Genomic DNA, 27,905 nt, shown 5'->3' with positions numbered 1-27,905 from the left:
TATTTAACTAATATAAATAACATAAGTGGTCAGTAAAAGTTAAAACATCAAATATAAATAAATGAATGCACAGACATAATAGAACCAGTACAGCACTACCTAAGCACACATTCTCCTGTAAGGTAAGGCTCCTGTCTCTTCTTCCTGGCAGCTACTCTCTGGTCCAGAGCACTGATTGAGCGCTCAGATCCTCACACACAGAAGAAGCTGCTACCACTGGGCACGTGCAGCAGTTCTGCTCTGTCCCTTAAACTACATGTTGCGGCGGCAGCACAAGTAATCATATTATATGCTATTGCTGTTATCATATGTGTCCCTGATAAATAGGAGGGGGGGGGGTGTTTCCTGCCCACCAGAAACCCCTTTCCCCGTCCCGAGTTTGCCTATGAGTAGTTGGATTGTTTTAATAAAAGACAGGTTTAAAATTAAAAACACCTGTAATTTGGACCTGAAATCATAATCACCTGGATAACACCTCTTTGCTTGCTGGAGAGAGTCAGGTTTAGTTTGAATACTTCTACTGTTACACTCTCGATCACTCCAGCGCCGGAACCAAGCTTCTCGTGTTTGACCGTCACCTTGAACTCATTGAAATCTCCGCCACTCTGAGCGCCATTGGCCTTGCAACTTTCAGCAAGCACATAGGAGCAGGACCCACGGAAGTCGTAAGCTCGGCTGTCGAATGTCCGATAATGAGAATGCCCGGCAGCTGTGCAAGTGGCTGAGCCTAACGGATGGCAGCCAAGCACCCCCTTCTCCACGCGGCACTCCTCGTTGGAGGAACAAGATGATGCTGCACACTCCATAAATCCCCCCTCAGTGCAGTTGCATCTCTGGGAACACCTGTCTCCGGCGTACGTGCTCTGACCAACAGAGTAATAGACATCGTTGTAGGTGCAGCCGCACCTTGAGATTGGGACACAATCTTCTCCACTCCACATGAATCCATCATTGCACACGCAACCTTCCATACAATTCCCATCACAGCCTTCTGGGGAGGAGAGACCATTGCAGGTTGTAGGACAGGGGTCAGCACAGATGTCGTAGCTGCTATGATCAGGGCAGGATAATGCTGGAAGATAATAAAGATTTTTTTATTTAAGAATCCATTAAAATATCTATCTATCTATCTATCTATCTATCTATCTATCTATCTATCTATCTATCTATCTATCTATCTATCTATCTATCTATCTATCTATCTGTCTCTCTATGGTTAAACTATTGTAAGGTTTTAACCTGCAAATTCAATAACGTCTCCAGACTCCTTCAAGACTGAAAAGCTAAATGAAAAGAACTTGAAGTTGTAAAGGATTAATAAAAAGTTTAAACTTAGAACATGAGCCCAAATGTATTAACAAGAGATACATTTGAGAAAGAGAAAGAGTGATAAATGAACAGCCAATTAGCTTCCTAATTGTCATTTTTCAAACACAGCCTGCGACATGATTGGCTGTTACTTTGTCACTCTTTGGGGGACATTTACTAAGCAGTGATAAGAGCGGAGAAGTGAGCCATGGAGATGTTGCCCCATCAACCAATCAGCAGCACTGTATCATTTTGCAGTATGAAAATTATAGATGTCACGTCAGTGCTGATTTGTTGCCATGGGCAACTTCTCCACTGGCTCACTTCTATTTATTTATTTATTAACAGTTTCTTATATAGCGCAGCAAATTCCGTTGCGCTTTACAATTTGAAATAACAATAACAAACTGGGTGATAACAGTCATAGAGGTAGGAAGGCCCTGCTCGCAAGCTTACAATCTATTTATCACTGCTTAGTAAATGTCCCCCTAAATCCGTCTCCACTTTATCTCTTGGGCCATGAACACAAAGCCAGTAATGCTTTTAAAGCAGTGATTACCAACTCCAGTCCTCAGGGAACCCTAGCAGTGCATGATTCCTGGCTCTCTTCACAGGATCACAAGTGAAATAATTACCTCCGCCTGTGGATCTTTTTAAATGAATACAAATGTGCTCCAACAAGGAGATATGGAAAACATGCACTGTTGGGTTCCTTGAGGATTGGCGATGACTGTCCAAGAGAATCTCGCCCCATGTTCAAAAAGTGACTTACGGCAGAATTTTTGACTACGCCATGGGTAGACCTTTCCTCCGGCAGCTTGGCATGCCATGACATAAGAATATATGTCTGAGCAGAAAACTGTCTGACGCTTCTGGAGAATGCAATAATCAAAGACGCAGTCCTCGAAGTAAGGTTCTGGATCTACAAGACTGTGGCAGTCACGGAACGGCCCCTGGCGGCTGACTAAGATGCCACAATCAATGGCTCCATCCCTTTGTTTTTTTAGATCAGACGATAGTGTAGCACAAACTGGACCACTGTCATCTTTGCACTTATGCACTTCTCCCACCTTCCAACTCTTGACAAATGTAGCAACATCGGTGACACTTTTCCCCCCTTTGGGTGTCAAATCGTCACCGGGCTTGCCATTAAAGTTGCCACAAAGCCCGCAGACGGCTTGTGCATATGTTCCTGGTAGGCCAACTCTGGCAACACTGTTGAAGTCATATCCAACTTTCAGGCCAAAGTCAGCACTGACAACAGCTAAGGAAGGGGTGCGGAAGATAAAGACTCGACCATCGAGTGATCTGTACGGCAGATTTATCAGCATGTTGTTCACCTAGATAAAGAGAGGAAACACATTTTAGGCAGCAGTTGTCAAACTTAAGTCTAAAGTGAGATATTTGGTGCTACCATGGCGCTGTCAGCAGGTCCACATAATGTCTTCTGAAGACTCCATCATGAAAGTAGCTTTATCAGTTATGAAATTGTGATTGTGGTTGCTGATACATTTGTTAACATGATACCACACATGTGTGATGAATAATCGATAATTGCTAAACAGACTGATCATTCAAATCAGTTTATGGGTCCGGATAGGTGTAAGTGAAGGAGGATTTATCTAGACAAGAAAGAAACAGCTAATTCCAATGCAAAAGAATCTGTTACACACACTGTAATTGCAAATATAACATACAGTACAGTATGTCTCTGCAAATGGTGGTCCTAGCTGCATACAGTGAGACACCGCATTGGTTCATACCAGAACCGTAACTAGACTTTTTGGTGTCCTGTGGCAGAGAGAGAATTGGCATTAAACCCAATCCTGATAGGGAAGGGGCATGACAAGATTGATCCCAGAGAAAGCACATGCTATGTTGCCACCAGTAGCGGATCTTGCCACGGGCAAGCAGGACTTTTGCCCGGGGCGCCGCCTTCCGGAGGGCGCCGCACCGTGGCAAGATCCACCACTGCTGCCCGCTGTGTCCCCCGTCTGCCTCCGCTGCCCGCTGTCGTCCCCGTCCGCGGCGCCTCCTGTGAAGGGAACTAGACGCTATGCGTCTAGTTTCCCTTCGTGGAGAGTAACTTTGCTGAGCGGTGCGCGATGACGTCATCGCGCACCGCACAGCAAAGGTCCTCTCCACGAAGGGAACTAGACGCATAGCGTCTAGTTTCCCTTCGTGGAGAGGACCTTTTGCTGTGCGGTGCGCGATGACGTCATCGCGCACCGCTCAGCATTCAAGCGGCGCTAGCAATGTACAGGAGGCGTAACTGACCACGCCTCCTGTATAAGCCACGCCCCCTTTCCTGCCAGGACCTTGAACCGGCCCTGGTTGCCACTTCCCACATTTTATATGTATGTACAAATACAAACACAAATCCTCTTACCGCATTCATGCACTTAACTTGAGAGCTTGTTGTTATTGTTACAATACACTTTATTAAATACCACATTTCAATAAACTGCCATAACCAGGATTCAAACCTATACCCTGCTGAATTCTAATCTCACACCTTACTCATTGAGCTATTTGATTCTGCATAAGAACTATTAACACTATATTAAGCTACTGGTACTTTGTAAAAACATAGGAAGTCATTCCAAATTGATCGTAGCGGTGCTAAATTTAGCACAGCTACGATCATCTTCCCTGACATGCGGGGGGATGCACAACACAGGGATAGTCCGCCCCGCATGTCAGTCCGCCCCCCCCCCCCCACAGAAGTGCAAAGGCATCGCACAGTGGCAATGCCTTTGCACTTCAAGAGTAGCTCCCGGCCAGCGCAGCTTTAGCGTGAAGGCCGGAAGCTACTCATCGCTCCACGGCCCGCAGCGGTTGTGTGTGACATCATGCAGCCGCTGTGGCCCGACCACTCACCCACGAAATGGCGCCCAACTGCCGCCATTCCACCCCCTCCCGCCCAGTGAGCACCTTTGCCTGTCACTCAGGCAGAGGCGATCGCATCCCTGCTACGGCCTTCGGCGCAGTAGGGACCTGTTCGCTCTGTTGCGTAAAAAAAGCAGCGAGTGAACGGTTCAGAATGACCCCCATAATCAGCATTTCAATTGAGCAGATCTACGTACTGTGTAGCCACACATCCAATCCCTTGCAGCCGCACACTACATAGAGCTACTCAGCCGCAATGCTGATACTTTTTTCACAAAATACAATGTGAGCTTCAAATAGATAAAATTCTCTAGCTTAGAATTATCTACCTTTTTGTTCTAATTCATCATCATGTTTTGGTTCAGATTCGGTTTTTGGTTTGGTTTTGGATTCCTTCTAAATCGCTAAAAATCGATAAACTTTGTACTTAAATTTTTTTATAAAAATTATAAAAACAGCTAAAATCATGGAATTTAGTCATGTTTTCACAATCCAAAACCCGAACTCGTTTTTTTAATCTGAGTTCCGAACGTGATTACGAACTGGGACTTGGAACCTATAAATTTGAGTGTCTTTGTTTTTCAGGAAAAGCGCACATCTCATATTACAATAGGATACATCGGTAGTTTTATTTTTTTCATTCTTCCTTCGTCTTAAATGGCAATACTTACCATGACTTTATTAGGATACTGTCTGCTGAGTTGAATCTCAAGGCCGTAGACGAAGATATAGACTACTGTTGCATATGAAATTCTGTGATTGCCACGGTTCTGGTTCTGGACCCAGACACTGAAATTGGTAAGTCCACGACTGTGGTCACAAAGACTGCTGAACAGATACGTACAGGTACCCTGAAAATCGATCTTCTTTCCATCATAGGTCTTGTAATGTGGGTCACCTACTGTATTACACACACCAAACGATTTTGGGTAACAGCCTAGAAGGCCATTCTTCACAACACATTCTTCCTCCACTCGACACGGACTGACTTTGCATTCAACCTTCTGGGTATGTCCATTGCACACACATCGCTGTCGGCACTGTGTGTCGTTCCAAAATGAATCATTGGGGGAATAGGAGAATCCATTATAAGAGCATCCGCAGCTTGCTTTGGGAATACACCTCCCTTCGCTCAGAACAAAGCCTGGATTACACTCACAAGTCTCCACGCATGGCTCAGTGCAGGTGGCTGAACCATCTGGATCTTGACATGTTGCTGGGCAAGCCTTTCCACACAGCTTGTAGGTGCTATTGCCATTGCAAGAGATGGCTGAAAAACAGGACAGTGGGGTGTTGATATAATAACACTATGGAATCCATCACTTTATTATATTAACCATAATAAACCAAACTTTTAACTAACATCTATTAAAAATAAACAGTGTGAGCAGTATAGGTGAGAATAGGGTATGTGTAAGTGTGTACCAGTGTGAGTGTTATACAGTAGGAGGGAGCAATGTAGGTGTAAGTGTGTACCAGTGTGAGTAGTATACAGTAGGAGGGAGCAATGTAGGTGGAAGTGTGTACCAGTGTGAGTGGTATACAGTAAGAGGGAGCAATGTAGGTGTTAGTGTGTACCAGTGTGAGTGGTATACAGTAGGAGGGAGCAATGTAGGTGTAAGTGTGTACCAGTGTGAGTGTTATACAGTAGGAGGGAGCAATGTAGGTGTAAGTGTGTACCAGTGTGAGTAGTATACAGTAGGAGGGAGCAATGTAGGTGTAAGTGTGTACCAGTGTGAGTGGTATACAGTAGGAGGGAGCAATGTAGGTGTAAGTGTGTACCAGTGTGAGTAGTATACAGTAGGAGGGAGCAATGTAGGTGTAAGTGTGTACCAGTGTGAGTGGTACTGTATACAGTAGGAGGGAGCAGTGTAGGTGTTAAGTGTGTACCAGTGTGAGTGGTATACAGTAGGAGGGAGCAATGTAGGTGTAAGTGTGTACCAGTGTGTGTGGTATACAGTAGGAGGGAGCAATGTAGGTGTATGTGTGTACCAGTGTGAGAGGTATACAGTAGGAGGGAGCAATGTAGGTGTAAGTGTGTACCAGTGTGAGTGGTATACAGTAGGAGGGAGCAATGTAGGTGTAAGTGTGTACCAGTGTGAGTAGTATACAGTAGGAGGGAGCAATGTAGGTGTAAGTGTGTACCAGTGTGAGTAGTATACAGTAGGAGGGAGCAATGTAGGTGTAAGTGTGTACCAGTGTGAGTGGTATACAGTAGGAGGGAGCAATGTAGGTGTAAGTGTGTACCAGTGTGAGTAGTATACAGTAGGAGGGAGCAATGTAGGTGTAAGTGTGTACCAGTGTGAGTGGTACTGTATACAGTAGGAGGGAGCAGTGTAGGTGTTAAGTGTGTACCAGTGTGAGTGGTATGCAGTAGGAGGGAGCAATGTAGGTGTAAGTGTGTACCAGTGTGAGTGGTATACAGTAGGAGGGAGCAATGTAGGTGTAAGTGTGTACCAGTGTGAGTGATATAAAGTAGAAGGAAGCAATGTAGGTGTAAGTGTGTACCAGTGTGAGTGTTATACAGTAGGAGGGAGCAATGTAGGTGTAAGTGTGTACCAGTGTGAGTGGTATACAGTAGGAGGGAGCAATGTAGGTGTAAGTGTATACCAGTGTGAGTGGTATACAGTAGGAGGGAGCAATGTAGGTGTAAGTGTGTACCAGTGTGAGTAGTATACAGTAGGAGGGAGCAATGTAGGTGTAAGTGTGTACCAGTGTGAGTAGTATACAGTAGGAGGGAGCAATGTAGGTGTAAGTGTGTACCAGTGTGAGTAGTATACAGTAGGAGGGAGCAATGTAGGTGTAAGTGTGTACCAGTGTGAGTGGTATACAGTAGGAGGGAGCAATGTAGGTGTAAGTGTGTACCAGTGTGAGTAGTATACAGTAGGCGGGAGCAATGTATGTGTAATTGTAAGGGGGAGGGGTGCTGGGGGGGTCTTTAATACATGTTGGCAGCACTGTGTTTAATGTGTGCATGTTTAAGTGAGGTGTGTGTGTGTGTGTGTGTGTGTGTGTGTGTGTGTGTGTGTGTGTGTGTGTGTGTGTGTGTAAGTGAAGGAAGCATGTGTTTGTTTTTGTTTGTGTGTGTATTTTTCTGAGTGAAAGAGGCGTGTGTGCGTGTAAGGGAGACTGTGTGTGTATGTGTGAAAGAGGCACTTGTGTGTGTGTGTACAACACAGGTATGTTTGTGTGTTTAAGTGAAGGAGGCGTGTGTGTGTGTGAGTTTAAGTGAAGGAAGCATGTGTAAGTGAGAGGCGTGTGTGTAAGTGAAAGGCGTGTGTGTGTTTAAGTGAAAGAAGCGATTGTGTGTTTTTAAGTAAAAGAGGCATTTGTGTGTGTTTAAGTGAAAGAGGAGTTTGTGTGTTTTTAAGTGAAAAAGGCGTTTGTGTGTTTTTTACATATATTTATCGGCACTCCACTGCGCCAAAGCATCTACATTGTGACACGCTGGTGGGTGAGGGAGTACTGTAGGTGTGCTATAAAGGAATGCTGGTGTCTATTGTATTGTGATGACTGACTTGGAGTGCCGTCCACTTTGCTTGTGTATCTATATTGCTATTGGGAAAGGCACATGAGCATGCTGTTACTGTTCACCATGAGTGCCGGATAGCTACATATGAAGGGTGTGTGTGTGTGTATATATACAGTATGTAGGGGGGGGTCACCAACATTTATCTTGCCTCCGGGCGACTGGGGCGAACTTACGCCACTGGTGAGTGGTATACAGTAGGAGGGAGCAATGTAGATGTAAGTGTGTACCAGTGTGAGTGGTATACAGTAGGAGGGAGCAATGTAGGTGTAAGTGTGTACCAGTGTGAGTAGTATACAGTAGGAGGGAGCAATGTAGGTGTAAGTGTGTACCAGTGTGAGTAGTATACAGTAGGAGGGAGTAATGTAGGTGTAAGTGTGTACCAGTGTGAGTGCTATACAGTAGGAAGGAGCAATGTAGGTGTAAGTGTGTACCAGTGTGAGTAGTATACAGTAGGAGGGAGCAATGTAGGTGTAAGTGTATACCAGTGTGAGTGGTATACAGTAGGAGGGAGCAATGTAGGTGTAAGTGTGTACCAGTGTGAGTAGTATACAGTAGGAGGGAGCAATGTAGGTGTAAGTGTGTACCAGTGGGAGTGGTATACAGTAGGAGGGAGCAATGTAGGTGTATGTGTGTACCAGTGTGAGAGGTATACAGTAGGAGGGAGCAATGTAGGTGTACGTGTGTACCAGTGTGAGTGGTATACAGTAGGAGGGAGCAATGTAGGTGTAAGTGTGTACCAGTGTGAGTGGTATACAGTAGGAGGGAGCAATGTAGGTGTATGTGTGTACCAGTGTGAGAGGTATACAGTAGGAGGGAGCAATGTAGGTGTAAGTGTGTACCAGTGTGAGTGGTATACAGTAGGAGGGAGCAATGTAGGTGTAAGTGTGTACCAGTGTGAGTAGTATACAGTAGGAGGGAGCAATGTAGGTGTAAGTGTGTACCAGTGTGAGTAGTATACAGTAGGAGGGAGCAATGTAGGTGTAAGTGTGTACCAGTGTGAGTAGTATACAGTAGGAGGGAGCAATGTAGGTGTAAGTGTGTACCAGTGTGAGTGGTATACAGTAGGAGGGAGCAATGTAGGTGTAAGTGTGTACCAGTGTGAGTAGTATACAGTAGGAGGGAGCAATGTAGGTGGAAGTGTGTACCAGTGTGAGTGGTATACAGTAAGAGGGAGCAATGTAGGTGTTAGTGTGTACCAGTGTGAGTGGTATACAGTAGGAGGGAGCAATGTAGGTGTAAGTGTGTACCAGTGTGAGTGTTATACAGTAGGAGGGAGCAATGTAGGTGTAAGTGTGTACCAGTGTGAGTAGTATACAGTAGGAGGGAGCAATGTAGGTGTAAGTGTGTACCAGTGTGAGTGGTATACAGTAGGAGGGAGCAATGTAGGTGTAAGTGTGTACCAGTGTGAGTAGTATACAGTAGGAGGGAGCAATGTAGGTGTAAGTGTGTACCAGTGTGAGTGGTACTGTATACAGTAGGAGGGAGCAGTGTAGGTGTTAAGTGTGTACCAGTGTGAGTGGTATACTGTAGGAGGGAGCAATGTAGGTGTAAGTGTGTATCAGTGTGAGTGGTATACAGTAGGAGGGAGCAATGTAGGTGTAAGTGTGTACCAGTGTGAGTGATATAAAGTAGAAGGGAGCAATGTAGGTGTAAGTGTGTACCAGTGTGAGTGTTATACAGTAGGAGGGAGCAATGTAGGTGTAAGTGTGTACCAGTGTGAGTGGTATATAGTAGGAGGGAGCAATGTAGGTGTAAGTGTGTACCAGTGTGAGTGGTATACAGTAGGAGGGAGCAATGTAGGTGTAAGTGTGTACCACTGTGAGTGGTATACAGTAGGAGGGAGCAATGTAGGTGTAAGTGTGTACTAGTGTGAGTGGTATACAGTAGGAGGGAGCAATGTAGGTATAATTGTGTACCAGTGTGAGTGGTATACAGTAGGAGGGAGCAATGTAGGTGTAAGTGTGTACCAGTGTGAGTGGTATACAGTAGGAAGGAGCAATGTAGGTGTAAGTGTGTACCAGTGTGAGTGGTATACAGTAGGAGGGAGCAATGTAGGTATAAGTGTGTGCCAGTGTGAGTGGTACTGTATACAGTAAAAGGGAGCAGTGTAGGTGTTAAGTGTATACCAGTGTGAGAGGTATACAGTAGGAGGGAGCAATGTAGGTGTAAGTGTGTACCAGTGTGAGTAGTATACAGTAGGAGGGAGCAATGTAGGTGTAGTTGTGTACCAGTGTGAGTGGTATACAGTAGGAGGGAGCAATGTAGGTGTAAGTGTGTACTAGTGTGAGTGGTATACAGTAGGAGGGAGCAATGTAGGTGTAAGTGTGTACTAGTGTGAGTAGTATACAGTAGGAGGGAGCAATGTAGGTATAAGTGTGTGCCAGTGTGAGTGGTACTGTATACAGTAGGAGGGAGCAGTGTAGGTGTTAAGTGTGTACCAGTGTGAGTGGTATACAGTAGGAGGGAGCAATGTAGGTGTGTGTACCAGTGTGAGTAGTATACAGTAGGAGGGAGCAATGTAGGTGTAAGTGTGTACCAGTGTGAGTGGTATACAGTAGGAGGGAGCAATGTAGGTGTAAGTGTGTACCAGTGTGAGTAGTATACAGTAGGAGGGAGCAATGTAGGTGTAAGTGTGTACCAGTGTGAGTAGTATACAGTAGGATGGAGCAATGTAGGTGTAAGTGTGTACCAGTGTGAGTAGTATACAGTAGGAGGGAGCAATGTAGGTGTAAGTGTGTACCAGTGTGAGTAGTATACAGTAGGAGGGAGCAATGTAGGTGTAAGTGTGTACCAGTGTGAGTAGTATACAGTAGGATGGAGCAATGTAGGTGTAAGTGTGTACCAGTGTGAGTAGTATACAGTAGGAGGGAGCAATGTAGGTGTAAGTGTATACCAGTGTGAGTGGTATACAGTAGGAGGGAGCAATGTAGGTGTAAGTGTGTACCAGTGTGAGTAGTATACAGTAGGTGGCAGTAGAGTAGGGGTGAGGGTGTACTTAGATATGACATGTACTTACGGCATCCAGCGGCCTCTCGCCATGGCTTAATATTCACCCCTGCCTGCTGGCATGTTTCAGCATAAGCTCGGACAGCATCACATGAAATCTTCTTATACCCTTCGTTTACACATGCATCAAACACGCAATTATCCATATACATCTTTGGGTCTGCAGTGGCGTGGCATTCACTAAAGGGGCCATCCTTTTTGCTGATAAGTCCGCAATACTTATCCGTTGAATACTTTTTTGCAGAGTTTGATGGGCAACTCTGACAAGGTCCACGACAATCATGCCAGCAAAATGTGTTATCTTTCACCTGTAAGTATAAAGAGATAAACACGGAGCGCTAGTAATGATCAATGTTTAACATTCAGTGAAAAGAAGTTTGCAACCTGCTCATGCCCTGGAAATTAGGATATGTACTGTGGTATTCCCACAAACTTGCAAGTGTGCCTAAATACACTCATCTGCAGCTCCATAGATAGCTTAGGCTAGAGAGTAGCTTATAAGAGGACCCAGTGAGGAGAAGGTCAACGAAGAGCCGAGGGGCAGGCTCACTGAGGAGCAGAAGAGAAGGCTCAGTGAGGAGCAGAAAAGAAGGCTCAGTGAGGAAGGGGCTCAGTGTGGAGCAGAGGGGAAGGCTCAGTAAAGAGCAGAGGGGAAGGCTCACTGAGGAGCAGGTCAGCAAAGCGTAAAGAGGAAGGCTCACTGAGGAGCAGAAGAGAAGGCTCAGTGAGGAGCTGAGGAGAAGGCTCAATGAGGAGCCGAGGAAAGGGTTCAGTGAGGAAAGGGCTCAGTGTGGAGCAGAGGGGAAGGCTCAGTGAGGAGCAGAGGGGAAGGCTCAGTGAAGAGCACAGGGGAAGGCTCAGAGAGGAGCAGAGTAGAATGCTTAGTGAGGAGCAGAGGAGAAGGCTCAGTTAGAAGAAGAGGAGAAGAATAAGCGAGAAGCAGAGGAGAAGACTCAGTGAGGAACAGAGAAGCAGGCTCAGAAAGGAGACGAGGAGAAGGCTCAGTGAGAGAAGAGGAGAAGGCTCAGAGAGGAGCAGTGAAGAAGACTCAGTGAGGAGCTGAGAAAAGGGCTCAGTGAAGAGCAGAAGATAAGGCTCAGTGAGGACAAGAGGAGAAGGCTTAGTGAGGAGCAGAGGAGAAGGTTTAGCAAGGAGCTGAGCGAAGTCTCAGCAAAGAGCAGAGTCCCATGTCACTAAAAAGAGTGTGGAAGACCAGTGATGAATGAAAAGGGAATCTTAGCAGTACAAGGACTGTGTGGTTTGTTTACTCAGCCATTAAATAGAAAGTGGTCCAGTAACTGGTTGAACCGAGGACAATGAGAGAGACATTGCCCTGAATGGATGTGTTTGGGGGTTGCTGTATACTTTAAGCCAATGTTGTTTTGTATCAAAGTTGCTGATAATTACTCACATTTATGTTAAAAATGTTCGAGCATATCGCTTGGGAACCTTTTTTTAAATCACAGACCAAAGGCTGCCACCAAGCAATTTATGTTTTGATACTCCAGCATGATAAGAATTGATGCAATGGAAGCAAAAGACAGAGGTTTATTTTTTTTATTACATCAGAACAGCAATGAGTTAAGGGGATGGAGTTGTGAGATCATATTCACTTTATTAAATTTTACTGAGTTCAAAGTACGAGATGCCCTGAACAGTATATATATATGCAACTTCATATGCAATAGGCATCTAGAGCCTTTAATTAACAAATGCATATTTTAGTCTCAGCTTTCCTTAGAACCATGTTCTGTCCTTGCCATGGCTAGCATATTGGTGATGTACTTCTGCTGATGCACCAAATAATTCCCAAATATGGCCATCAGCTTGTAAATTCCACATTAGAGCAGGAGGGTGGTCTTACAGCAGAGATGTACTGTATCTAACTAGATGGTCAAATGTCTTGACCATTAAGGAGCTTATTTGGGCAATCTTAGACAATTATTTTACTGGCTACATCTTAGAAATGGGGCACATATCAGGGGAGAGAAAGAGGAAAAAGGGAGAAGAAGAAGGGAGAAGAAGAAGAAGAAGAAGAAGAAGAAGAAGAAGAAGAAGAAGAAGAAGAAGAAGAAGAAGGTAGAAGTAAAAAGAAGAAGAAGAAGAAGAAAAAGAAGGAAGAAGAAGAAGGTAGAAGTAGAAAGAAGAAGAAGTAAAAAAAGAAGGAAGAAGAAGAAGAAGAAGAAGAAGAAGAAGAAGAAGAAGAAGAAGAAGAAGAAGAAGAAGAAGAAGAAGAAGAAAGAAGATGGAAGAAGAAGAAGAAGAAGAAGAAGAAAGAAGAAGAAAAAAGAAGATGGAAGAAGACAGAGGATTGAAGAAGAAGATGAGGAAGCAGAAGAAGAAGAACAAGAAAAAGAAGAAGGAAGAAGGCGTGATCTCAATAAATCACCTTTAAAAAAAAACAAGTAAAAACACACATATAGTAAGTATATGGATTAATTAATAAAAATCAAATACATTTATACATTTAAAATAACACATGTAATAAATACACTTAGATGATCATTTAAAGCATCTTTTTAAACTTTTTTTTATTTAAACAATTAATACGTTATCCATACATCAATTAGTCCAAACCATGGACCCCAAATTGTGAATTGTCTCACACACACTGAAGCATTGGAGTCCGACTGGTTTTGTCATGCACTTAGATAAGGTATACTTTACATAGCCAGTGAAATGTATAATTACAGCATATCTTACCATCCAGCTCCCACCAAAGGCTATTGCATCAGGAGCTTTCGTCCCAACCGGCGTTAGAAAGTCATCATCTGGATTTTGGTTATAATTCCCACACATGCCGCACATTTTGCCAGCGTAGCGCCTGGTGAGCAGCACCAGCAAAATATGGTTCCAGTCATAGGACACCAGCGCATCTTTCCCAATGTGTATGACTGCTGAGTGCCCACTTTGGAAGAGCTTCAGGGTCCCATCTAACAGTGACAGAGGAAGTTGTTTTCGGTTATTGTCCACCTAGGAAGAAATAGAAATAAAAAATTAAGATTAAAAAAATCATCAATAAATACACAAGCACCTCCCCTGTTCTGCCCCGAGTGTATACAGTATATGCAGTTCAGCAGGTCCCATCCACCACCATGACTTCTGCCATACTTTGCTACCTTGTGTGAAAAACTGTGTATCTGCTGTTTCTACACCTGAGTGGATCATCTTCACTCCTACCAGAGTCCTCAAATCTCTCTCACTATCACCACTATGGATCTGCCACTTTCCTACCCTTGGTGCAAGAGCCCTGCTTCTCCAATGCTCTCTGAACAATGTCACTTGTCATGCCATTAAATTCTCTTGACTCTAAGGCCCCCATTTATCAAGACTTGGAGAGTGATAAATACCATGGTGATAAAGTACCAGGCAATCCGCTCCTAATGTCCTTGTTACAGGCTGTGTTTTAAAAATGACAGTTAGGAGCTGATTGGTTAGTACTTTACTCTCCAAGACTTGCTAAATCTGGGCCTAAATTATTTTTTATGAGAAAAGCTGAGGACTTAAGGCATCTTAGAACATTTAAATACAGTGCTCCAATGTGACAATGCTAGCCAAGGGCATAGCTAGAACTTTGTGGGCCCCATAGCAAAATATTTAAAGGGCCCCTATCCTAATGCTTCTTGAGAGACACCTCTCCTCAGCAGTTGTTAATTCTATGCCCCATAGTTGTACCCTAGTTCATTTTATGAACCATAGTAGTGTCCCAGTTCACATTGTTTCTTATTGTAGGGCTGCCAGATCCCATTATGACATACAGTGTCCCAAATGTATATGATGCCACATTATAGTGCTACTCAGTTCATATTATGTAACATAAAATAAGGTATTACAGCCTGCATTGCTCCTTATTACAATGCATGGTTAACTGCACCCAGTTGATATTATGTAACAGTATAATGCTCTCCCCTTCCTTTTGTTACCACATTATAAGGTGCCTACCTACTGTAGATATATTGTAAGCCCAAAGGCAAAAGTTTGTAATGGCCTCTATGTACCACCCAATGGAGAAAAATGTATATAACACATGTAACTGTGACAGGGAAGGTGGCCCCTCTCAGCTCTGGGCCCCATAGCAGCTGCACTCCCTGCACCTATTGTAGCTACACCCTGTATATAACACATGTAACTGTGACAGGGAAGGTGGCTCCTCTCAGCTCTGGGCCCCATAGCAGCTGCACTCCCTGCACCTATTGTAGCTACACCCTGTATATAACACATGTAACTGTGACAGGGAAGGTGGCCCCTCTCAGCTCTGGGCCCCATAGCAGCTGCACTCCCTGCTCCTATGGTAGCTACACCCTGTATATAACACATGTAACTGTGACAGGGAAGGTGGCCCCTCTCATCTCTGGGCCCCATAGCAGCTGCACTCCCTGCACCTATTGTAGCTACACCCTGTATATAACACATGTAACTGTGACAGGGAAGGTGGTTCCTCTCATCTCTGGGCCCCATAGCAGCTGCACACCCTGTACCTATGGAAGCTACACCCCTGTATATAACACATGTAACTGTGACAGGGAAGGTGGCCTCTCTCAGCTCTGGGCCCATAGCAGCTGCACTCCCTGCACCTATTGTAGCTACACCCTGTATATAACACATGTAACTGTGACAGGGAAGGTGACTCCTCTCAGCTCTGGCCCCATAGCAGCTGCACTCCCTGTACCTATGGTAGCTTTGCCCCTATATATAACACATGTAACTGTGACAGGGAAGGTGGCCCCTCTCATCTCTGTGTCCCATAGCAGCTGCACTCCCTACACCTATGGTAGCTACGCCCTTGTATATAACACATGTAACTGTGACAGGGTTGGTGGCCCCTCTCAGCTCTGGGCCCCATAGCAGCTGCACTCCCTGGACCTATGGTAGCTATGCCCCTATATATAACACATGTAACTGTGACAGGGAAGGTGGCCCCTCTCATCTCTGTGTCCCATAGCAGCTGCACTCCCTACACCTATGGTAGCTACGCCCTTGTATATAACACATGTAACTGTGACAGGGAAGGTGGCTCCTCTCAGCTCTGGGCCCCATAGCAGCTGCACTGCCTACACCTATGGTAGCTACACCCCTGTATATAACACATGTAACTGTGACAGGGAAGGTGGCTCCTCTCATCTCTGTGTCCCATAGCAGCTGCACTCCCTGCAGCTATGGTAGCTATGCCCTTGTATATAACACATGTAACTGTGACATGGAAGGTGGCTCCTCTCAGCCCTGGGCCCCATAGCAGTTGCACTTCCTGCACCTGTGGTAGCTACGTCCTTGTATATAACACATGTAACTGTGACAGGGAAGGTGGCTCCTCTCAGCTCTGGGCCCCATAGCAGCTGCGCTCCCTGCAGCTATGGTAGCTACGCCCTGTATATAACACATGTTACTGTGACAGGGAAGGTGGCCCCTCTCAGCTCTGGGCCCCATAGCAGCTGCACTCCCTGCACCTATGGTAGCTACACTCCTGTATATAACACATGTAACTGTGACAGGGAGGGTGGCCCCTCTCAGCTCTGGGCCCCATAGCAGCTGCACTCCCTGCACCTATGGTAGTTACGCCCTTGTTTATAACACATGTAACTGTGACATGGAAGGTGGCTCCTCTCAGCCCTGGGCCCCATAGCAGTTGCACTCCCTGCACCTGTGGTAGCTACGCCCTTGTATATAACACATGTAACTGTGACAGGGAAGCTGGCCCCTCTCAGCTCTGGGCCCCATAGCAGCTGCACTCCCTGCACCTATTGTAGCTACGCCCTTGTATATAACACATGTAACTGTGACAGGGAAGGTGGCCCCTCTCAGCTCTGGGCTCCATAGCAGCTGCACTCCCTGCACCTATGGTAGCCTAGCCCCTATATATAACACATGTAACTGTGACAGGGAAGGTGGCCCCTCTCAGCCCTGGGCCCCATAGCAGCTACACTGCCTGCACCTATGGTATCTACACCCTGTATATAACACATGTAACTGTGACAGGGAAGGTGGCCCCTCTCTGCTCTGGGCTCCATAGCAGCTGCACTCCCTGTGCCTATGGTATCTACACCCTGTATATAACACATGTAACTGTGACAGGGGAGGTGGCCCCTCTCATCTCTGGGCCCCATAGCAGCTACACTGCCTGCACCTATGGTATCTACACCCTGTATATAACACATGTAACTGTGACAGGAAAGGTGGCTCCTCTCAGCTCTGGGCCCCATAGCAGCTGCACTCCCTATGCCTATGGTAGCTATGCTATTGATGACAGATTGCATTACTCTTTTACTGCATAGATTGTGGGAGATGGGGTGGAAGGGAGAACACTAAACTGTAAAAGGGGGCATTGGGCTGAATGAGGTGACCCTTGTACATGACTGGTAGGGGGGGGTGTAATCAGGCCTTGTGACGCATCGGGTGAAAAATATGGGCGTGGCTTCATGGAGGGGCGTGGTCAGTTATGCCCCTAGTATAGTTGTTGTGCCCTCTAGTTTGTGCCCTCAGTATTGCCCCCAGTAGAGTTGTGCCGCTTACACAAAAAAAAATTAATTCTTACAATCCCCGCTCCTGATTCCCGACCGCTGCTGCCCTCCGTGTCCGGCCACCGGCGCCGCTCCTCTGATCTATGGGAGAGATGTGATGACATCTCTCCCATAGCACCGCATAGACACTAGAGGTCAATCATGACCTCTAGTGTCTATGTGCCGCTCCCACAATGCAGTGAGGTGCGCAATGACTTCATTGCGCACCGCACAGTCAGCACCACACAGCACCGGGGGGCATCACCAGTAGCGGATCTTGCCATGGCGCTGGCGCCCTCCGGATGGCGGTGGCGCCCTCTTGAAGGCAGTGCCCTAGGCAAAAATCCTGTGTGCCCGTAGCAAGATCCGCTACTGTGTGTAATATGCAGGGGAGGGTTGGATAGTGGAGTGGGCTTAAGATTCATAATTTTCTCTTGGGAAGGCAGCTTGCTTGACTGCATATATTAATTTAAAAAAAAATACAGAATAAAGAGTGCGCTTTCAACGGCAGCCTGTAAAGGAGAGGTCAACTCCCTTAAGTATGTAAATGCAAACAAAGAGAAAAAGGGTACTGGCGCCGGCTGTTAATTCAAATAATAAAGGGACAATTTCACAATTATCACAATAAAATATGTATACAATTTATTACACATTCATAAAATGAGGTTTTCTGCTCCTCAATTGATAAATAAGAAAATACTATAAAACATTTAGTATCATAAATAAATATACCACTAGTTTTCCCCTCCGAGATTATTATATGCCACAAACTCTGGCTAGGACTCAGTTCCACATATGTTCACAAGTTCATTTGAAGGTAAGTGTTACCAGATCACTGAACATATGTGGAACTGAGTCCTAGCCAGAGTTTGTGGCATATAATAATCTCGGAGGGGAAAACTAGTGGTATATTTATTTATGATACTAAATGTTTTATAGTATTTTCTTATTTATCAATTGAGGAGCAGAAAACCTCATTTTATGAATGTGTAATAAATTGTATACATATTTTATTGTGATAATTGTGAAATTGTCCCTTTATTATTTGCATTAATAGCCGGCGCCAGTACCCTTTTTCTCTTTGACTGCATATATCTCCAGTTCCTGGAAATAGATTTCTTAGCTTTCAATAGGATAAAACACTAGAGAGTCCTATCTTTCAGAAAGCACTGGATACTTGGGGATCAGAGTTCAGGAGCCAGAGCAATCCACCTACAAATATATAAAACTGCATTCCAGGTGTGTGGAGCTGGAGCAAGGACCAGCTGCTGGAAGGCTGATATCTCTGCTTCTGGGCATAGCAAAGACAAGTTGCCAGTGTCCACTGAAAAAGGAGAGTCCCATCTTTTGGAGTATTACCTCAGAAACACTCTAATGGGCCCTACACATTTTACGATGCGCCGCCGAGGTGCCCGACGGCCGATACGGCCGACGAGCGACCCGGTGGCGGGGGGGGGGGGGGCAGTGACGGGGGGAGTGAAGTTTCTTCACTCCCCCCGTCACGCGGCTGCATTGAAGTGCAGGCAAATATGGACGAGATCGTCCATATTGGCCTGCATGCACAGCCGACGGGAGACCAGCGATGAACGAGCGCGGGGCCGCGCATCGTTCATCGCTGGAGTCTCCACACTGAAAGATATGAACGAGTTCTCGTTCATTTATGAACGAGATCGTTCATATCTTTCAGAAAATCGGCCAGTGTGTAGGGCCTATAAGTCAAACAGAACCTGAGATATCTGGCTGGGAAGAGCAATTAACAGACTTGGGTGGGGACCACTGCTTTGAAGTCAGATATCTTCGGTTCCCAAGGGCCAATTTTCAAAAATCTGGTACCCCTGGAAATAGGGGACCCTCAGCTATCACTCTAGGGCCCTTATACTCCTGTTGACCTTAGGAAACTGCCCATTGAGCCCATACGACAACATAGCCCTGGCTACAGTGACTGGGGTAACCACGATTATAGCTGCCTCACAAAAAGATACATTTGATTTGCAAAGCGTTGCACAGAAGATGGCTGAAAGGGAACTGCTCCTCCTCCCCTGAAGTGGGAGAGAGAGAGTACATATATGGACCCCCCTCCCTGCAGGAAAACTTTATTGTTACCCTGCAATTGATATTTGAATTTGGACACACCCCTCCCATATCCACGTTACATCTGCCCCACATGCAGTGCAGCACGGTTTTTAAAAAGTGCAAAGTGGCTTGCCTGTGAGGAAATGAGGTCTGTGACAATTAATATAGCTATGCCTCATTTCCTGTGTCAAATATGTACTTTTTATACCCATATACATATACATCCAATTCATCTGTTTGTTCATTCTCCATAACATGTCCATTGCTGCTCACCTAATACTGTGTTTAAATCAACCTTGATATTGTTAATATATGCAATTGTGTTATGTTATCTGTTACCCTTTAGATAATGTATTTATGTTAAACCTATAGTTTCCTTTTGTTTTCATACTCCACAGTGGACATTCAAAGGTTGAGTCATATAAGGTACCATTGTCCCTTTTTGTTTACTCCCTATTGTCCAAAAGTGAAATGGCCAGACAAGGTGTCTCTCTGGCTGATGTAATCACCTTGATTAGAAAATGTATTGTATTCCAATGCTTTAAGATCCTAAAACAAATAAGTCAAACACACCCCTGCAATATGAAGCTTCTGGGAGTATAAGTAGAGCTTCTCAGAGAGCTGAAGAGAGATTATTTGACCCTAGGCTAAGAAGTAATGTTCTGCCAGGGATCTGCTGTGGGACCAGGCTTGGACTGGCCCACAGGGGTACAGGGGAAACCACCAGTGGGCCCCCCTGCCTGGGGGCCCACCTCGTGCTCTAAGGTTCAGGTTCTAGACTGTGCACTTGAATTATACATCATACATATGTTACCTTATACTGGACTATGGTGTATTCTCTACAGTGCATTGCTGTTATTAATCTGTTATTAATCTGGTACATTATCATACATGCAGCAGCTGAATTTACTGTATATATTTATGAAGGGGCCCAGATGTTGCACTCTCTAATGGTTAGTCAAACCAATGAGGTGGCAGGCCACACCCCCTCTGCAGACTGGCCACACCCATAAACATGGTCCCCTATTACTGCATTCCCCTGGTGGGCCCTACATGCCCCAGTCCGACACTGTGTGGGACTCATGATATTGGATTTATCTGGGACTCTGTGTTGCTGGAAGAGATTCTATGATCCTTGACTAAGAAGTAATGTTCTGTCAGGAGTTTGTGGTGGGAATTGTCGTGTGGAATTGGATTACAGAAGTGTGCTGAGCTGTTTATTACCCATTCTGTTCAATAAACCATTGGTTTTTCATCTACCACCGTGTCTGAGTGATTTGGAACCCGGTATCTTCACATTGCCTATTTTGCTTTCTGCCTTACTCAGAGTTACTCTTATTACGTTCGGTCATCTGTGCAAAAATATTGCGCCTGCGTACAGCATCAATTTGTTTTAATATGCATTAAGCAAAAGTAAACATGAATTCTATCGGCCATTGTAAGAGCTTTAAAAAAAAAAGTTTTAAACGTTACCATTTTGCTCTACAAACCAGTACTCACCCTTACGTAGCCGACTTCTCCCTTTTTGATTACGATAGTATGTATCCCCATTTTCACGGTGACCTGAGCGACGTAGGAAACACGGACATTCCCGCGATTGTCATTCTTCATTAGAACGTTAAATATTGGAAGATCTGCTTCAACAGGTTTACAGACATATGTTAAATTATAGGTGCAAGTGCCCATGAAGTCGTAATATTTTTGATCAAAAGTCTTAAAGTGGGGATCTCCTGATGCTGAGCACGTGTCCACCTGCGGTCTGACACATTTTGGCTTCCCGCTCTGCATGACGCAGACTTGACGATATGGGCAGAGAGTAGTTTTGCAAGTCGGTGGTGGAGGTCCCGGCTCTAGATAAGACAAAGGGTTAACTAGATAAAAATATCTGCAGGAATTCTCCAACTAATTTATACTTTTCTAATTCCTATAATTTTACTTTATTCATTAAAAAAAATGGGACTCTTGACTATAGCTAAAGATCGGACTGGGTACGAAATACCAGCAGTCCAGAGACTGGTGGTTATACAGTACTGGGCATATGTGCAGTCAATGCTTCATACATGCACAAAAAGCTTAGCTGTGTGGACACCAATAGAGGGTATCCGCAGCCGCAACTGCATACAAGGCATTGGATGGGCATCGAAAATCTAATATGTTGACAAATGGAAAGATTTATGAAAAGAACAGCACAAATATACCTGAATTTTACATATTTGTTGTAATACATTGTAAGGCATTCAGTTTAATGCATTCGATTTAGGCCGATATTCTATTAGCTGTGGTGAGTTACCGCAGCTAAAGGATCCGGCTGGGCTATCCTATTAATCCCGTAAACCGGCACTAATCGGGGATTCTGCTTCACATGCCTCAGTCACGCGAAGCAGAATCCCCAATATCCAGCCACCGGAGACCCCGTTATCGGTCCCGAACACATGGGTCAGCAATGTTTTCACGGATCCCAGGTGTTACCGGCCGATAACGGGTGAGTTACCGCACTTTTAAAAAGGGGCTGTAATAGGATAGCTCTATAGCATTATCGGGCTAAAAAGCCCGTTATTACAGTGAGGTAACCCACCGCTGCTAATAAGATATTGACTATACACACAAATAACAGCGCTAATTAAAAAGGTATGAACTTTTAATAGCAAATTAAAATTTAAACATACAATAAATTCACATCATACTGTCGGTCAGTCCTGCAGGACATATATTTCAGGGTACAGTATAATTCTGAGCCTTTATAAAAATATATATATATTCAATATCCAGGCTTTCTAGGCAGGGTTAGTTTTTTAGCTCTTTCCAAGTTAGTAAGTCCTTTGCAAAGCAGTAGTTATTGTCACCGATGCTGGCTAATTGGTTAGTTGCAACAACCATTCAAAGCATTGTTAGTTAGTTATTATAGCATGCTATTTATATTATTTAAACAGAGCAAGTAGCAGTGATCCGCATTTTTGTATAAATAAACCTGCTTCCTGGGTCTAGAGGTAAACCCTTTGGTCCAATCCGAGGGTATCTCCTGGCTCCTGGTGCTTTAATTTCCCTTTGGTGGTGCCATATCTGGAGTGTCCCACTGATGGTCCAAAATGCCTGCAGGTTATCAATTTGTAGACCGATATCAGATGAGCGTGGTAGAGACGACTTACGCGTTTCTCCACCTCTCAAACGTTCAGCGGCTTCCTCAGAGAGATGTAGCTCTATCTCTCCTTGCTTACATTTAAATAGCGGACATTCTACCGCCAGCGGGGGCGTGTAGCGTGATTCACCAAACCTCATTCCGGACTGGAACGCATACGCATGCGCACTCGAGTGTGGTCACGATCCTTTCCGGTCACGTGACTGCTTCTCAAGCCTCGTAGACAGAAAGTCACCACTCAGATGTCGCATACGGAGGATATGTTTCTTCCCTCTATATATATGTTGGGAACTCTAGTACCTGGAGGTCTAAATGATACGGTGGAGTTGAATAATATATAGATTTTTTGGGATCTCTGCTGATATCTGTTGTGCGCTCTCTTCGTTATATAGTAGTAATGATACTAATCATTTTGGTGTCTCTCACATTCTGAAGTAAAAGAAGTTTACTACTTTATATGTGTTTGAGATTTATGCATCTTTTTCTGATATTCCTTAACCACCCAATATGGGTTATATAACTGGGTTCCTTTGTGTGTGTATATATAAAGGTCTTCCATATGGACTACATTTCATCTGTCTGTATGTGTAATAATAAACAAACATAAATCTATACACACACATATATATATATAAATATATGGAATTCCTATAATGGGGTTGTTAATAATAAGAGCTAATTGATATAAATAGTCTATATATAGAGGGAAGAAACATATCCTCCGTATGCGACATCTAAGTGGTGACTTTCTGTCTACGAGTGTGCATATATACACATGCATTTGGTTGCATGTGTGTATGTGTGTAGAAATGAAATTGTATTTTTATAAGTGCATATATGTGTGTGTTTTTAACTTTTTATTATTGATTTACTATTTATATTTATTTATATATCTGTAGTATTATTTATGTGGTTATTGACTATACATGTCTTATTATGAAGTAATGAATTAATTTCATCTCCGTGTTTATGTATTTATGATTAATTATAAAAGTTCTAGGGGACTCTAATTATATAAAATCTAATTTCGGAAGCTGTGGAACGCATATAGGATATCTAGCATAGCAAAAGTATAGCTACGTCACACCAGCAAAACGAGGCTTGAGAAGCAGTCACGTGACCGGGAAGGATCGTGACCACACTCGAGTACGCATGCGTTCCAGTCCGAAATTAGGTCTGGTGAATCACGCTACGCGCACCCGCTGGCGGGAGATTGTCCGCTATTTAAATGTAAGCACGGAGAGATAGAGCTACATCTCTCTGAGGAAGCCGCTGAACGTTTGAGAGGTGGAGAAATGCGTAAGTCGTCTCTACCACGCTCATTTGATATCGGTCTACAAATTGATAACCTGCAGGCATTTTGGACCATCAGTGGGACACTCCAGATATGGCACCACCAAAGGGTAATTAAAGCACCAGGAGCCGGGAGATACCATCGGATTGGACCAAAGGGTTTACCTCTAGACCCAGGAAGCAGGTTTATTTATACAAAAATGCGGATCACTGCTACTTGCTCTGTTTAAATAATATAAATAGCATGCTATAATAACTAACTAACAATGCTTTGAATAGTTGTTGCAACTAACCAATTAGCCAGCATCGGTGGCAATAACTACTGCTTTGCAAAGGACTTACTAACTTGGAAAGAGCTAAAAAACTAACCCTGCCTAGAAAGCCTGGATATTGAATATATATATATTTTTATAAAGGCTCAGAATTATACTGTACCCTGAAATATATGTCCTGCAGGACTGACCGACAGTATGATGTGAATTTATTGTATGTTTAAATTTTAATTTGCTATTAAAAGTTCATACCTTTTTAATTAGCGCTGTTATTTGTGTGTTTCTAAGGGTGGAGTACTCCCCTTTTTTTAACAGCTGCTATTGACTGGTGTGTTCTTTCCTTTTACATCTTTATTTTAATTGTATTTACATATATGCACTCGTCCATATTTGCCTGCACTTCAATGCAGCCGCGTGACGGGGGGAGTGAAGAAACTTCACTCCCCCCGTCACTGCCCCCCCGCCGCCGTGTCGCTCGTCGGCCGTTTCGGCCGTCGGGCACCTCGGCGGCGCATCGTCAAATGAGTAGGGCCCTTTAGTCCTTTAAACCAAGTCCTGACTCATAGCAACAAAAAAGGAGCAAATTTGCACAATGACTTTCTCCTTCATGTAAAATGATGACAAAATGCATTTGCACCCCTTACAAGGGACGAATTTAGGGGTCAGGCACATTATTGGCTGCCGCTCCCCCCCCCCCCCCCCTTCATCACGTCATTGCCCTCTTAATTTCGGGTGCCAGTCCGGAAGCCTCAAGACCACCGAAGCAGCCACAACCTCAACCTACTACCAACTCCTGGAATACAATTTGCTGCCCATTTTCTTACCCCTACTATTTGCTAAATTATATATATATATATATATATAGTTTTAATGAGGAAAAAAAAAAGAATCATCTGGCCCTTATCAGCCAGGTGTGCTCACGTGCCTAGTGGGAAGTCCACTACTGCTCCTTATCCCAAGATGGCTTTACCCACCGGGCCTAAGCTCCAAAATGTATCGCATTCCAAAGATTAGTGCAAAAGCAAAAAGCGTGCAAACCTCAGAAAACTGTATTTTCAGAGGTCTGACAGCAAAATGCCCTTTGATGCATTCTGACCTGTATGAGCTTAGTCACCTAGAGAAGGTTTATATGAGACACAAAGTTACAGCAGTTTGTTTAATGTGTTTTCAAAAAGAATAAAATAAAAAGTTTTTTTAAAAACAATTCATAAAACTTAGATACTGGGGTATGTTTGTGCAGGTACGAAAACCATACTCCAAATACAGTACTACACTATGAGATCTTGGCATATCGGTATCTACAATTTATCTATCATCACTGCCATCCCCAGGTGACAGTTTAAAATAATATGTTTAAATCTGACTCGCAAATTGAAACTCACAGAGAATAGATTAAGGGGTCTATTCATGAAGCAGTGAAAAGGGTTGAGAAGTGAGCCAATGGAGACGTTGCCCATGACAACCAATCAGCATTGAAGTAACATTTATAATTTTCACACTATACAATTGTACAGAGCAGCTGATTGGTTGCCATGGGCAGCTTCTCCACTGGCTCACTTCTTCACTCTTTTCACTGCTTCATGAATAGACCCCTAATTACCAAGCCTTGGATGGAGATAAAGTCGACGCAGATAAAGTCCCAGCCAATCGGCTCCTAACTGCCATGTCACAGGCTGGGTATGAATAATGATATTTAGGAGCTGATTGGCTGGTACTCTATCTCCATTGGCTTTATCTCCGTCCAAGGATTAGTAAATATCCCCCTAAGTAATGTAGGATTAAAATGCTAAGACACATGCTGATAGAGCCCCCCAAAAATATTTTAATAGTTCATTATAAAATTGCCAAAATGTACCTTTCGTGCAAGTCCCCGGAGAGCCATAGCTGAAGAGTGCGCTGATCCCAACACTCTGCAGCCCAAATCTCGTTGTCGGATGATCCACCTTGTGAGAAGTGAAACTGTTTCCAAAATTGTACTCAAGCCAACTGAATCCGGTTGCTCCTATCGCAGTCCACTGTGGCTTAATAAGTGGTCTTCCATCAAATGTGAGTTTGTCGGTTGAAGAGGTCTCGGCTATTATGATTGCATAGTTGTCAATGCCCCTTTGCCCGTATATGTGATAGGAAGTGCAATAACTGTCCGTGTCTAAGATATTCATCAGGAATGGGTCATACATGTACCGCCTTCCCCTACCACCGGTGTTAAAATAGGTGACTTGTATAACAGCGCTTGCTTCAATTTTCATAGGTAGCTTTGATATTTCTACATCTAGGACCTGACCAGCTACCATGTTTTCTTTTCTTTGGGTGTTATTGACAAGGATGGTAACTTCTGCTTTGCCCGCTGCTATGACATAGACAAGGTCTGTGTTTTGTTGAAAAGATAATGGGACAACAAAATACTTTGTTCCCCACTCAGAGACAGGAAGCATTTGTTCATAGACATGATTGCATTTAGTGTTCTTCTGGGCGCATGTGTGTCCACTCAACACAGCCACTGGGTACGAAGAAGTCACTAGAGAGCCCGACAGATCATCAGCACTGGTCACCTGGACCCCATGGAATGGAAGCAAGTCCACACTGATAACGCTACCTGCTAAATATCTAATTCCATTTTGCAGTACAAGACCTTTCGTGTGAATTTTAACAGAAGTCTTTTCATTGGAGGCCAGGACTGAGAACACCTTCGCAGAACCAGAAGAACCAGTTTTGGGGGTTATTAAATAATAATCTGTTCCCAAGGAGTCCAGTGGGTACACTATTGATACCTCCCCACTTTGGAACTTGTAGTTAAGGGAAACAACAGTGATGGGTTTGTTGGACCTGACGTAGACGGTGTTGATAAAAGTCACACTCCCCCTGATCTCCACAGATGCTGGCAGTTGCACAGAGATCGTAACGCCACCTTTTAGAGTTATGTTTCTGTTGTAAGCTCCCCCAAAAACAGTGACTGACACAGCGGTATTATCCTGAAGGGCAGTTATACGAAGTTCATATCTCTGCTCACTGGATCTGGGCAAAGCGTTCTGCATGAAGGTGGTGATGAATTCAGTCCCTGCTGGACCGGCCAATCCAAGTTCTGAAAGAAAAGACATTGTTAATGTGACTGACAGGTGAGTTAATAATGACTGAGACACTGCAAGCATGTTGACCTATCTGGGATGAGTTAAGCACTTGGTGCACATCATCAGAATTGTGGTTATCTTACACATGGGCCTATATCCAAGGAGGAACCTTTCTTGGAGTGTGGTTGGGTGGTGGACATTTGGGCCTGATTCTGATTTGGAAGTTAAGCAAAAAAAGCAAGTAATTTTGTATCTGGAATAAACTATCCGGCAGTGCAAGGGGAGCATATACATGTATTTATTTTTTCTGTGCAGAGTAAATAGTGACTGCTTTTGCATGTATCCCTCACATGTTAACCAGCTTTATTCTTAAACTGCAATTTAGATTTTAGTTTGGACACCCCTCCCAAATCTAAATCTCTGCACATGTTACATATACCCCACCTACAGTGCAACATGGTTTTGCCCAGGTGCACAGTTAGCAGCTTTTTTCTGCTTTACTTCCAAATCAGATTATGGGCCAACTTGTTGCTATGGTAAGGCTTATAAAGCTATTGAAGGCCACCATATTTTCATTTTGGTGACCAACGTTGACACAAGTAGTGATACGCATACTTAAACAGAAGCATGAACCAATTACAGATTATTCGGTTATTTTAAGTGCTCCGGGGATCTGAATGATGGAACAATGACATTCTGCTCTTAATGATACAAGATCTTTGACACTTCTGGGGATGAGTAGTTTGGCTCCAGGGTTTCAGTGCCAGCACTGCTACATAGGTCATGTGCAAGTCATATGACACATATACATAGTATAGGGATTGATAATGTAATTGA

At 44.2% G+C, this 27,905-nt stretch overlaps 1 protein-coding gene across 1 annotated transcript in view; it reads right to left on the bottom strand.

The window, feature by feature from the left end:
- FCGBP (Fc gamma binding protein) overlaps nt 1–27,905 on the bottom strand; it is a 98,049-nt gene that overhangs the window by 65,676 nt on the left and 4,468 nt on the right. The window contains exons 3-9 of the mRNA XM_063942205.1: nt 25,859–27,082; nt 20,803–21,152; nt 13,439–13,708; nt 10,746–11,043; nt 4,869–5,467; nt 2,081–2,648; nt 465–1,072 (exon numbers count right to left, since the gene is read on the bottom strand). Coding sequence (XP_063798275.1) covers nt 465–1,072; nt 2,081–2,648; nt 4,869–5,467; nt 10,746–11,043; nt 13,439–13,708; nt 20,803–21,152; nt 25,859–27,082 — 3,917 coding nt within the window. The remainder of the gene's footprint in view (nt 1–464; nt 1,073–2,080; nt 2,649–4,868; nt 5,468–10,745; nt 11,044–13,438; nt 13,709–20,802; nt 21,153–25,858; nt 27,083–27,905) is intronic.

Source organism: Pseudophryne corroboree, chromosome 10, assembly GCF_028390025.1.
Source record: "Pseudophryne corroboree isolate aPseCor3 chromosome 10, aPseCor3.hap2, whole genome shotgun sequence".
In the NCBI taxonomy this organism is placed as follows: Eukaryota; Metazoa; Chordata; class Amphibia; order Anura; family Myobatrachidae; genus Pseudophryne; species Pseudophryne corroboree.
The sequence above is the reverse complement of the archived record's forward strand: the minus strand, read 5'-3'. Positions and strand labels throughout refer to the sequence as shown.